The sequence below is a fragment of the Sus scrofa genome, chromosome 6, assembly GCF_054392235.1.
Source record: "Sus scrofa isolate SSC_HxYL_T2T_F1_AM1 chromosome 6, Sscrofa_HxYL_maternal_Yorkshire_Landrace_v2.0, whole genome shotgun sequence".
NCBI lineage: Eukaryota > Metazoa > Chordata > Mammalia > Artiodactyla > Suidae > Sus > Sus scrofa.
The window spans coordinates 44,120,001-44,132,507 of record NC_139388.1 but is presented as its reverse complement, the minus strand read 5'-3'; the positions used below and the strand labels follow the sequence as shown (position 1 = coordinate 44,132,507).

Below are 12,507 nucleotides of genomic sequence, written 5' to 3'. Positions count from 1 at the left end.
ATTACAAAGAAAGGAGTGGGAAAGAAAAAGAACAAAAGTAACTTTGGAAAAGTTTCTTGACTGCTACTTACAAAGCTAAAGAAAAAAAAAAAATCCTGGACACAAATAGTGCAATATACTTAATAAACATGTTTCTCCTGGGGGTGAGAATTAGCACTCTGAAACTGCTTTTGCATGTCTGCAGTGGACCCTTGAACATGGGTTTCGATTGTGCTGGGCCACTTATATGTGTTTTTGTTTTTTTCTTTTTCCAGTAGAAACATGATCCAAACACAGAGAACCAAGGATCGGAGGGCCGGCTGTAATGTTATACATCAATTTTCAACTGTGTGGAGGGTTGTATACACCAATTTTCAACTGTGTGGAGGGTTGGTGCCCCAATCCACTAAGTTGCTCAAGTGTCAGTTGTACTAGATGCCTAAAAAATAAGTAAGTACACTATATATAATAACAGCCAAGTTTCACTATTGGAGAAAGAAGTCATAAATAAGAAAAAACTGAAATAAATCTGGTGGTGGTAGATTAGAATCAGAAGTATTGGTATAATCAGGAGGTTTTTGTTTGGCTGTGCCCACAGCACGCATTAGTTCCCCAGCCAAGGCTCGAACTTGCACGTCAGCAATAACCCGAGCTACTGCAATGACAATACCGGATCCTTAAGCCACTGCATGACAGAAGGACTCCTAAAATTATGTTTTTTTAATACACACAAGCAGACAAACATATAAATATGTGCTTAATGATAGAATTTCCTAGCCTTATCTGCTAGAACAGCCTAGAAGCCACAACACCCCAATGGCAATACATACGCTTACACGAGATGGTTTTTCAACACTGTTCTCCAACGAAAGGAACAAGAACTCCTTGGAGAAGCGGTTACTGATTCCAAGGCTGGGACAGAAAAAATACAAGATAAACCTATAACATTTCATGGTGTCAGAAAGACAGTGTTCAGAAAAAGATGGGAACTTGTTGAAAGATTTCAGAAGTCAACTCCAAGGAGTTCCTAACGGTCAAAGGTAGAATGATTTGAGCAAACAAAACAATGATAACTCAATTTTGACGCACAGAATATCCAAGTCCATACAGATAAAAATACTCAAATAAATAATAAACAAGGGCAGCGAGGGCCAGAGGGAGGCTTGACATAGTTCTTCATTACAAAAGAATTCCAAGAAATAAATGTAGACAGGGCAAAACATAAAATCACCATTAGGCAAAAACTAAAGTCATAATTGTTGCAGGCAAGATCTACAAACGAACGCAAGAACTAGTTCGAGATGGAAAAAAAAAAAAACCCTGAAAATCTCAAAGTATCTCCTACAAGATAGCACCTGTAACGAAAAAGACAGTAACCTAAAGCAGAGAAACCTGGCAGAGAGTCTCTTTAACAAAGAGATCAAGGTTAAAGAGATCAGTGTTGAAATGGACCTCCTGGAGTGACCTACTAGAATGTATCTCTAATCTGAATCTCTACATCATGGATTTCTGGGGTATTCTTGCCAAAAAATGCAAAACCTCCTTCTAATCAAGTGAGTTTATCAAACAAACCCAAACTGAGGAACACCATACAAAATACCTGACCAGTACTCTTAAAACATATTAAAGTTGGAGTTCCCGTCGTGGCTCAGTGGTTAACGAATCCGACTAGGAACCATGAGGTTGCTGGTTCGATCCCTGGCCTTGCTCGGTGGGTTAGGGATCTGGCATTGCCGTGAGCTGTGGTGTAGGTTGCAGACACGGCTTGGATCCTGCACTGCTGTGGCTGTGGCGTAGGCCGGTGGCTACAGCTCCGATTCGACCCCTAGCCTGGGAATCTCCATATGCTGCAGGTGCAGCCCTAAAAAGGAAAGAAAAAAAAAAAAAACAAAACTGAAGTCATGAAAGATAAGGAAAAACAGAGGAACTGCCAGTGACTGGAGGACAGTAACAAACAAATGCAAGGTGGGGTCCTATACAGGATCTTGGAACAGAAAAGAACACCTAAGGGAAAGTCGGTGTAATTCAAATACGATCTGCAATTCAATTAAGACCTGTAGATTCGTTAATAGTATTGCACCAACATGGATTTCCTGGTTTACGGTTATTTTATCATGGTAATACAAGATGTTATAATTTTAGGAGAAGCTGGATGAGGGGGCATATGGGAACTCTGTACTATTTTTTGCAATTTTTAAGTCTGAAATTAGTTCAAACTTAAAAGTTAAAAAGATGTTTTTCAGTCTGTTCTATAATGGTTTAAGAGAACACTTAAGATCAACTTCATTTTATCCCATTAAATACTAGATTTATATATATATATATATATATATATAAAGTAAAGCTGTAAAGTTAAGTTTCAATTGAAAACTGTGTTATAAGACTGAAGCTGTGAGTTGGGGCGACTCTACTTCCTTTGGTCTTTAGCAGAATCTAACACGTTTCTTTGTTTCTACTACCATCTTGCTCCATCAGGAACATCTATTTGCAGGAAGAAACATAAACAATGAGAGGCTCAAAACAAAGTTGAAGAACACGGAAAATTATTTAATGACAGTACTCTTGAAATTACACGTCTGTAAAGAAAACCACAATAATCCCACAATTTTTTTTCTCGGGGAAAATCTGACACAGAAAGGCTCACTGAACAAGCAGTTGGAGTGGGGGGCTCCTTTGTGTGTATGTGATTGTACTCTTAGTGGTTCTCTGTTTTGTGGGGGGTGGACTGAGAGAAAAACAGTTTTTAAAAAATATATGTGCAGTTGATCAAAAGTTACTAAGGAACAGAATCCTCTATATTTTTAGGCATTTTAAAATCTCTGTTCTAAATTATCCATTAACTTGTGGGGACTCAGGCTCACCCCCTTATTATTAAAATACATATTCATAAAACTTTTACAGTTGTGCTGCTCTAGTTACAAATAGCTTCTACTTTTCTAGGACATAACTTCACTTTGTTTAAGCAAGAATTCATTAAAGAAGCTATAAATAACCTTTAAATATTTAGCCATGAATAGAGGGTGGACTGGCATTGATGGCTTATTTTAGTACTAATGCAGAATGCTTTTTAAAAGCTACATTTTAGCATGCATCAAGTTAATGATTAACACTTGCAGTGTAATTTTCAATGTTAGAATAAATGTCTCTTTATTTTAAGGAGTTTTGCTAAAAGTAAATATGTTATTCAATTATTCACCAGCAGGAAAGTAGCCTTAAAGAATGAAAGTGTTGGGAAGATTAAAACATAAAATTTCTTATTTAAAAATTTTATTTATTTTTATCATCTAGACAACCTTTCCTTCTCTCCCAAAATGTAACACCAGTTAAAACTGCACACACTAGGGAAGCAGAATTACATACGGAACTGTAAGAAATCAAGGATCCATTGTGGGGTACATATAGCATATATATGAATCAAAGACATTTCTACATTCAATTCTGAATCACAAAGTTCACAACATTTTAGAGACCAAGTTTCATAAAAATCTTTACTTAAAAAAAAAGTTTTACAAAATACCATTCTTCCAATCAAAGAAACTTTCCTTTGGGTACATGTAGCTTTCTGCTTTAGAGATTACAGAATGACAGTCAAAGGGGGAGAAATTTTTTTAGACAGCCACCTAGCTGCAAAACCTACAAGAAGTAGGTTTTTTTTTTTTTTTTTTTAAAGTGCCTTTAAAATGCTAAAGCAAGTAATATAATTGTTGAATCTATTTGAAATTTTTAAAGTTTCTTTAAAATGGCCATATGGTATGCACAACATCACAGCTGGTGCAAAACTGCCTGTACTTAAGTTCGAAACACAAAAACAGTGCACATGAACAGTATTCTTCGAAAAATAATGCAAAATGCTGCCACTGCATCATAAGGCAAACTTAAACTAGACTGTTGACAATATTCAGAGATTAACAAAACAAGCCAAATATTAAAGTATTTAAATATTTACTTTGACTTTTTTAAATACCACTGATAAGAGTAAGAGAACTCGCTGCCAAATTAACTCAGGATGCCTTATTTCAAATTACAGGAAATGTATTTTGCTATACATATTCTAAACAATTGCAAAACTAGGTTTTAGGATGTCAAACTCCCATTTCCTAGGCAGGCCCTAGTTTTTCTGCTGCAATCTGGCAGCTTTGAACTTTGAAACCCTCTTTGTAGTTCCTTCTGATACTTCTGACAGAACTTCTTTTCGTTCTGGGATGGTGGGTAGCAGAGGATGAGCTATGGCTGGGTGTGGTGGTAAGGAGGGCGACAAAAATTCTTTTTCTATTACAGTTCCAGAAAAAGCCTAGAAGACAAAAGTCAGATTATGATAATAAAATGCAAAGAAGATGCCCATAAAACCTTTATTCCGTATGTGCAATCAGACATTTCTTTTCATTAAAAGTAAATTCTTTAGGATTTTTGGACAAAACTCTCACATCAAAATGCAAATTGCTCATAGAAATCAAATACATTAATATATATCTTAATTACACCACCAAAGATAAGCAGATTCTTCTAGTACATACCACAACCAAATGTAAAAAAACATGTTTATACAGGATTTTTAAAAACTGGATAAATAAAAGGTCCTCAACTTTCCCACATTCCATTTATACCCAGACCATGCTGTGAAAAATCATGTATTAAAATTAAAAATTCTATTAGGGTGTCAAACAGCAGCTGATGAATGAGCTATCCTATGGTGGCCACGTTGCCTGCTAGCCAACAGCTTAGTTTCGGCAGCAGTAACATCTCTTAGGTGGTATTCACTTACGCAATTATTTGAGTATTTTATTGCTCTGGCCTCAATTTTATTTGAGATCAGAGGAAACTGAAAACTGAAAGAGCTGGTGCTAGTGGAAGTAAGTAAAGTCTCAAACTTTAATACAATTAATTCAGTGAAAATCAGAGGCACCACAAAAAATGATTCAGTGATGTCAACCAGATGTTTGCTGGACTTAATTTGGGTTAACTGCATGTCCTGTATGTACGTATGTATGTATGTAAGGTGCACAAAATGCTGGAAATAAAACCAAAGCTATGTCTTTCTGTATCTTTTTATGTAGCGATCAATCAAAATCTAGGAGTTACTATGATTTTTTTTTAAGATTTCTGATATTTGGAACCTCCTCACTTTCAGCTTCTAAAACCAAATTTACAAACTAAAATGTGACATGTACATGTTCATGTATATTTTGTTTTCCTTTGTCTACCAACTGTACAAAATTAGTGTAAGGCGGTACATCACTTGGATAGTTTAAAAAGTTAACCTCCTCCATCTTGCCCCAGCAAAGAAACAAAAGCAAAGAATGCCCCGACCCTCCCACAGCACTTTGATCTTGGGTGGACTCCAGCTCTTAAAAGAAATTCAAAGTCTACTTTTCTAAAAACTCCACTTTATCACGATGAGCACAAAGCCGTCTTGTTATACTAAAAATGCTTTTGAAAAAGAGAATATTTTAACATTTAAAGACATCTTTCAAAGTACTTGCCCTAATCATGAACTATTTATTTTGATATCAAAAAATTTATAGTATCTAGATGTTAACGGTCACCGCTCAATACAAAATGCAAAGCCATTAAACAGGATGAAATGAAAATAAGTTCCACACTTGAGCTCTGGCTATGGCACGATACATTAAGTCCTTACAAAAACCCAATTTTCAGATACTTTAAAACAGCAAAAGTCTATCACCTGTTTTTCTACCTGCATGGAAGACGATTAAGTAAGTTAAAATACTGTCCAGGTCAGCTGAGATCACTATATTGGGAGTAGGAAAGAACATTCTGATCTGCCCCTTTTAAATATTAATATTATTTATTATTAAATACTAATAACCTCTCCTTCCCCCATCACCATTTAATACAAGCAACAGATGTGTTACATATGTTTATATGTAATATTTTTAGAAGTATCTGATGTTTAAACAAATGGGTATATCCATTTGATGAGAGTGTGAGTTCCCCCACTCTTCCTTAAATACTTTTAAAATTGAAAATCTGAAAATCCACCAGACCCAAGAATAAAAAAGTCACGTCTGGGTATAATGGAAACCGTAACGTTCTCATTTGGGTAGCTCTCCATCTCCTCCTTTTTCCACTCACCAAACTGTGCAACAGCGTAGCTAAGAGTGTGCGCGTGCACACTCATTCTTCTGAGCAGAGGATCTACACCTTTCACTAGATTGTAAAACGGTTCCCTAACTCCCAAGAGTTAAAAATTTCACTAGCACAAGCCAAAACATAGAAGGCTTTAGATAATTACCTGCCATGTATGTCTGTTTTTTTCCTTTAACTCAACTAAAGCATTTAAAAGAGAAAAGCATAATCTGCTACTTGAATGACCATAAAATGACTACAGTCTGGTCTAAAATAAGCTACTAAATAATTTTCTAGCCAAAGAATGAAACACATATGCTAATTAAGATACTTTTAATTCCTATTTCACAGGAACAGAACTTTTAAGGGTGGTTATACTTTCACCGAAGAAATTTTTGAACTGTTTTAACACAATACCTATATAGTGTTTGCTGTGACTATTAATATTTTTATGAATTAATTATCAAAAAACTACAAGCCTAGAATTAATGAGGAGCTATGACTCTGGAGACTGAAAAAATACATACATTTTATATACATATATATATATATATAAACTAATGAGGCTACAAAATAAATAATGCCATTACCCTGATGATTAATAAATTTAAATAATATATAAATAATTTAAGGACAATAGATGAATGACTTATAGACCATCCCTGGAAGATACAGCAGCTACAATTTAAAAAAATCTTTTCAACTCCAAAATCAACTACGTAAAATAGGGAAAATGAATAACACGCCCCTTTGAAAGGAAGCTACCGCCACCTTTTAAAATCATAAAAATTGGTCAAAGATACTGTATCAAATAAGGAGTTAAAAATATACACACACCTCCAGTGTTCCTGATGAGGGCAACAGTTTCTTCTGATGGTTTTCTTGCTGTTCCTCTTCCAAAATGCTCTCACTAGTGTCACTACAAGTGGCCTCTTCACAGCTAATGCTCCTCAAGACGCCCCGTCTGTCATCGAAGTCGGCCGCACTGCTTTCACTGGTGTCACTGCAAACACTGTTCTCTCTGCTGCGAGACTTCAGGATTGACTTACGAGGAACGTATTCTCCGTTCACAATATCAACAAAGACTCTACAACATCAAAAAAAAAAAAAAAAAAAAAAACCACACTCTAGTTTACCTCGTAAAACTGAGGATAAATTTATAACTATTTTAAAAAAATCTTTTTTGGAAATTCATCTGAAATTAAACCTATAGCTAGAGTTTTCACCATCACAGTAATTCTGTAGCCTCAAATATCATTCTTAAAAATATAATTTTTTGGCCTAATAAAATATAGCAGTTTATTTATAAGAATGTTCTGGGTGACGAAGGCTTGATTTGCCAAGATTCCACATGTATTTCAGATCCCTTTTAAGTCATTGAGCAATTTTCTCTATTTTATAAATATGAGTCACAAAAAAAGTAGGAATTTTTGAATGACAGTTTTCTCAACAAACAATACAACAAACAACTGGAACAGCATACTTAACTTGGACTCTCTGAAAAGGTAAACCACATGCTAAGCACTTGTCATAGCTGTGGTAGTGCTGTCCCAGGCCACTAAAACACAAACTTTCACGTCTAAAGTTAAGAGACAACATTTTCTGACTGGATGGGGAATATTTTAAAAGCACTGGTGAAGAGGCGAAAAAGGACAAAACCAAGCAATGTTCCAACTGCTTTGAACTTGGAAGCTCTGGTGGGGCTCAGCAGCTCCTGTGAGTCTCTCTAAAATACTAAGCTAACCCTATCAGAAGACCTCACTTTGCAGAGAGAGCCTTCCCTCTGTGTTACAACCTTTTCCTGTAAATATTCAGTTGCAAAAAGAGAGCAGGGAAGAGCAGCTCTGCTCTGCTGTCTATGAATGCCACTCACCTGTAAATGTCAGCAGGAGTCCGGATCATAGGCAGCTCTTGGGCAGAATGACCGCTGCCAGAGCTGTTCTTTCGTTTGCGTTTGGCTTCTTCTTTCTTTTCACTGAATTTTAAAGTGGTATTTTTTCCAGTATTTATTCGGACCTAAACATTTCACAGCAAAAAATTATGACCCTTTTGAGAAAACAAGGCCAAAACTACAAATGAATAAACTCTACCAATAAAGAAATAATACTAAGGGAAGCAGTTTAAATTTTGTGACACTGAAATGATGTGCATTATCAGATAGAGCTATCTTTAGCCTTATCATGCTTCTACGGCATGAAATGACCTCTTCTTAAATGACCAATTCTGGTCATCAGTGACTTTATTATTGTACAGAAAGCAAAATACATATAAACTAAATGCTAGATTTACTACAAACGTTCATATTACCCATTACTTTGATATAAGATTTTGGCTTAAATCATGCATTCCCAAACAAAGAGCACAATTAGCCAAGATAAATATTCGGTAAGATTATAAAATTTAAGTCATAAAAGTAAAGCTTAGCTATTCAGAATTTTTTAAATAGCTCTACTTTTTAAAAACCAGAGGACCAAAAAATAAAAAAATCAACCCTGTTCATCAGGATCAACACATTCTTCTTCTATCCCTACTTGGCATTTACACCACACTTTCCATGAATGCTCTTCCCCACGACATTCCCGCAAATATTATTTATTCTTCCTGTTTTACCTAAATGGAAATTAACCGAAAGCCTGAAAAGAGACTCACAAAACAAACTCTTTTTCTGGCTAATAGATGCTCCTTTTAATCTGAAGTATTAGAATATAAAAATATATAATTATTTAACTTCACATTAAAGCAGAGAAAACTTAAAGGACCTACAAAATATTAAATATGTGTTAAACACATTTCCTAAATAATCATCACAGACACTTAAGACTGATACCACAGACTCTTCATTCTGCTACAGGAAATCCCTGCAAGGGTACCTGTGGTTAAAGAAGAAGCACTAAACTGAGATGAAGGAGTCCCTGTTTTATTACTGACCAGTTCTACGGTTTTCTAGGCCTTATGTTTCCTTGAGAAGACAATTCAGAAAGATGAATTCCCAGTGGCTCCTTAAAGCAGTATTATGGGGCAGGGAGAGCGAGGCAATGTGTTTAAGGCAGCCTATTCTTGCCTCAGTGAGATTCAACCTGCTCTGATCTGGGATTTAAATACTGGAGATTCTACAATAAGTATGGAGGGAACAAAAAGTCTTTTGATACTAAGAAAAGCTTAAAAATCTGTATTTGAAGGTTTCACTATAGTAACACCAAATGCTCTAAAATACCACAATTCTAAAGTCATGATTACCCAGAGATATTTATATTTACTTTGTGAGAAAAGGAACTCATTTTTACTTCCTTCTAAATTTTTGCTTTTTGCTCATGATGCTCCTATTCATTTTATGCCCACATGGAAAACAAACGGATATAAATACAAATTTAGCTAAAGGAAGTCACTTCATCTTAAATACACCACAATGCCCACCATGTAACTCTAGAATTCCTAGGAGCACTTTCTGAATGAAGGACAGGCGAAGTTACAGCAGGCAGCACTCAAACTGGATCTCGTTCCAGACCCCCAATATTCAAAATTCTATTGTGGCTTCAGAGAACGACAGACTAATACCAGCTAACTAACTACCTAGACTTTTTCCCCCACCTCCTTTTTTTTTTTTTTTTTTTTTTTTTTTTCCAGATAAACTGGTCAGAACAAGAGGCAAAAGATGATTTTCTTGTTTGGCACGATAAACAATATTAATACCCTTTTAATATTGTTCTTTTAAATAATATCATAGCTGAACTTCATGTTCAAATTAAATGAAAAAAATCAGTAAAGTTAAAAGTATACGAACCCTCTTAGGTTCGACAGTATGAGAAAAATATATTGTCGGTATAGAATTCTCTCCAACCCCTGAAGTGTTGTGGTCATTTTCATCGTCGCCACCACCGTCATCATCAGCATCGCTGTCATCGTCATCATCTTCATCGTCATGGCTGTGAGAAGAATTCAAACCACTCATTGAACAGTTCGACTGACTGGTCACTTGGCCATTGAACACTTCGGAGTTTGTAACATTCAGGCCACACCCGCTGGGAGTGAGAGAGTCTGTTCCTGGCTGCTTCACATTCACATGTATGTTCTGATCTTCCCTCTCCTCTTCAGAGGACGTATCCTCTCCATTTGCAACCACAGCATCAGGCTTACTAATAAAAAAGCAAATCCACAACAAAAAAGAAAATGAACAAGATCAAACAAACACACCAGACCTTTACATATTCTAATTTCAGTTCATTTCAACAGGTAAAAACCAAGGTTTTGCATAAGGTATTTTTAAACTCAATTTCCAGGTTAATTATGTTAATGTCATTGAATTTATGGAATGTTCTGAAATAAATGAACAAAAAATGGTTTCTATGCTAATTCTCTATGTTTTAGTTTTCAAAAATAAGTAGAATATAGTATATGATTTGTTTTATCTTTGCAAGGAGGATACTGACCATATACAATATAAATATAATCCAAATAATACAATCATAAATTTGTAAAAAACTCGAGTCAATGTTATCTCTACCTAAAGACCAAAAATTAAAAGCACAGACCTAAAACATACTCTTATTGTCTATTTCTACAATCAGAATATTTTATAAGCATGTATTATTGTAATTTTAAAAATAAAAGATTTATATATATGTACACGAATATACATTTATACACATCCACATTTCTCATGCTTCATTCTATAAAGGATTTGAGGGCCTTATAAAAAGAACAAAACCAAAATTAAACAGAAGTAACATCCTGCAAAAACAGAAAGAGGATCATGACCAAGAAAATCACAAGATTCAAAACTGATTTTAAAAAATGAAACAGTTAATCAAAAAGACCTAAGAATAGGTGGAGAAAACTTTTGTGCTTTTATGTCTTATTTTTCACAATAACTAACTACTACATGTGGTACACCATTTAAGCAAAATATAGGAACTTCTATAGCAACAAATTTCATTGAGCGCTTTGACAATTCTGAGTGTTAACGTATATTTCAAATGGCAGTTTGGTAAAGGTTTTCACAGCTATTACTACTTGACCAGATTATAAATTACCTCCTCAATAAACAGAAACGTTTGTAAAGGAAAGCAAGGGTAAACATTTTACAGTAACAAACTGAGGGCATATTTTTCTTTTAAACAAGTCATTCAAACATACAGCATTATCTTGATTACAGTATAAAAATAATTCATTTAAAATGTGTAAAACATATGTAAGTATCTGCTGTATCTTATTACTTTTAGTACATAAAATACGGCTGAAATTTTACAATAAAAAATAACAGATTTTAAATACTTTTGTACATATGCATGCATGGGCATGTGCACAAACACTAAAAGAAAATATTCTAGAGAACTAGTATCTATTTGAGAGTGGTTAGGCTGATGATATTTTAGTGTATCGTGTATTTTCCTTAATGAACACTTATTTTATAAGGAAATGTCTGTAAAAATTTGCCATTAGGTACCTATCAATATCAGTCTCCCCCAGTAATTCTTCTTGTCTCTCTAGTTCTTCAAGTCGAGCCCACAGTTCCTTATCAGCAAGCAAATCCTTGGATTTTAGATCATTCACAAATTCTGCTTCAAAAATATCTGAAGTTTTTGGTTTGGAGTGAGGTTTATGAGCAATTCGGTGTTTTGCTATTTAAAAAAAAAAAAAAAAAGACATGGCTGTTAATAGTTAATAGCCAATTTTCAAAAGACACAGACCTAGACTTGGTGAGACATTCTTGGTAAGGGGATGCTGAGACAGAGGAGGGCATGATTTTTAGGCCAAACAGTTAAACTCTAAGAATGCATGTCTCTCTCAGAATCTAAGGACCAGCAGTACCAGCGTCCCTGGAGAACACTTCAGAAGCTCAGGGCCTCCCTAGACCTGTTGAATCAGAATCTATATTTTAACAAGAGCCCCAGAGGATTCACATGCACGTGAAAGATTGTGAAGAGCTGCTTGCTTCAGAGCTTCCAAAATGCGAAAGTAAAAATGGTCACAATGCACTCTGGTTATAACACAAAATTCAATACAAGTTAATACCCATTTTCCACCTTTACTTAAGAGAATTTAGTTATTACTAAAGTAACACACACAAGCCTTCTCACAGGATACTTTCAACTCTAAGGCATTGCCAGACACAATACCCTAGAAGGAATCTATGGGAAGCTAATCCTTAGAAAATTCTAATATAATTTTATATGTGAATACTTCTACTTTTTAAATTGCTTTATCTTATTTGTAATCCTCTTGTGAGACAGGAAATGGATAAAAATCTGAACTCAAATCTATCTGCTTTTCATTTAAAAAAAAAGGATCTTTTATAGAGCAGATTCAAGCTTTGAAGAAGGCAATGGAATAAAGTCTAAAATGCTGTTATGAGATATGGTATTTAACAGACGACCTCCATCATATATTCAAATTTACAGAACTGTTTTCTAGGTTTGAAAATACCAAAACAGTATTTCATAG

General features: G+C 34.9%; 1 protein-coding gene across 3 annotated transcripts in view; it reads right to left on the bottom strand.

Moving 5' to 3' along the window:
* Nucleotides 1–2,505: 2,505 nt before the first annotated feature.
* Nucleotides 2,506–12,507, bottom strand: part of URI1 (URI1 prefoldin like chaperone) — a 67,211-nt gene continuing 57,209 nt past the window's right edge. For all 3 annotated transcript variants that reach the window (XM_003355831.5, XM_084958810.1, XM_084958812.1), the window contains 5 exons: nucleotides 11,510–11,684; nucleotides 9,848–10,199; nucleotides 7,940–8,082; nucleotides 6,904–7,153; nucleotides 2,506–4,270 (listed from right to left, as the gene is read on the bottom strand). In XM_003355831.5, the coding sequence (XP_003355879.2) occupies nucleotides 4,088–4,270; nucleotides 6,904–7,153; nucleotides 7,940–8,082; nucleotides 9,848–10,199; nucleotides 11,510–11,684 (1,103 nt within the window). In that variant the 3' untranslated portion in view covers nucleotides 2,506–4,087. The remainder of the gene's footprint in view (nucleotides 4,271–6,903; nucleotides 7,154–7,939; nucleotides 8,083–9,847; nucleotides 10,200–11,509; nucleotides 11,685–12,507) is intronic.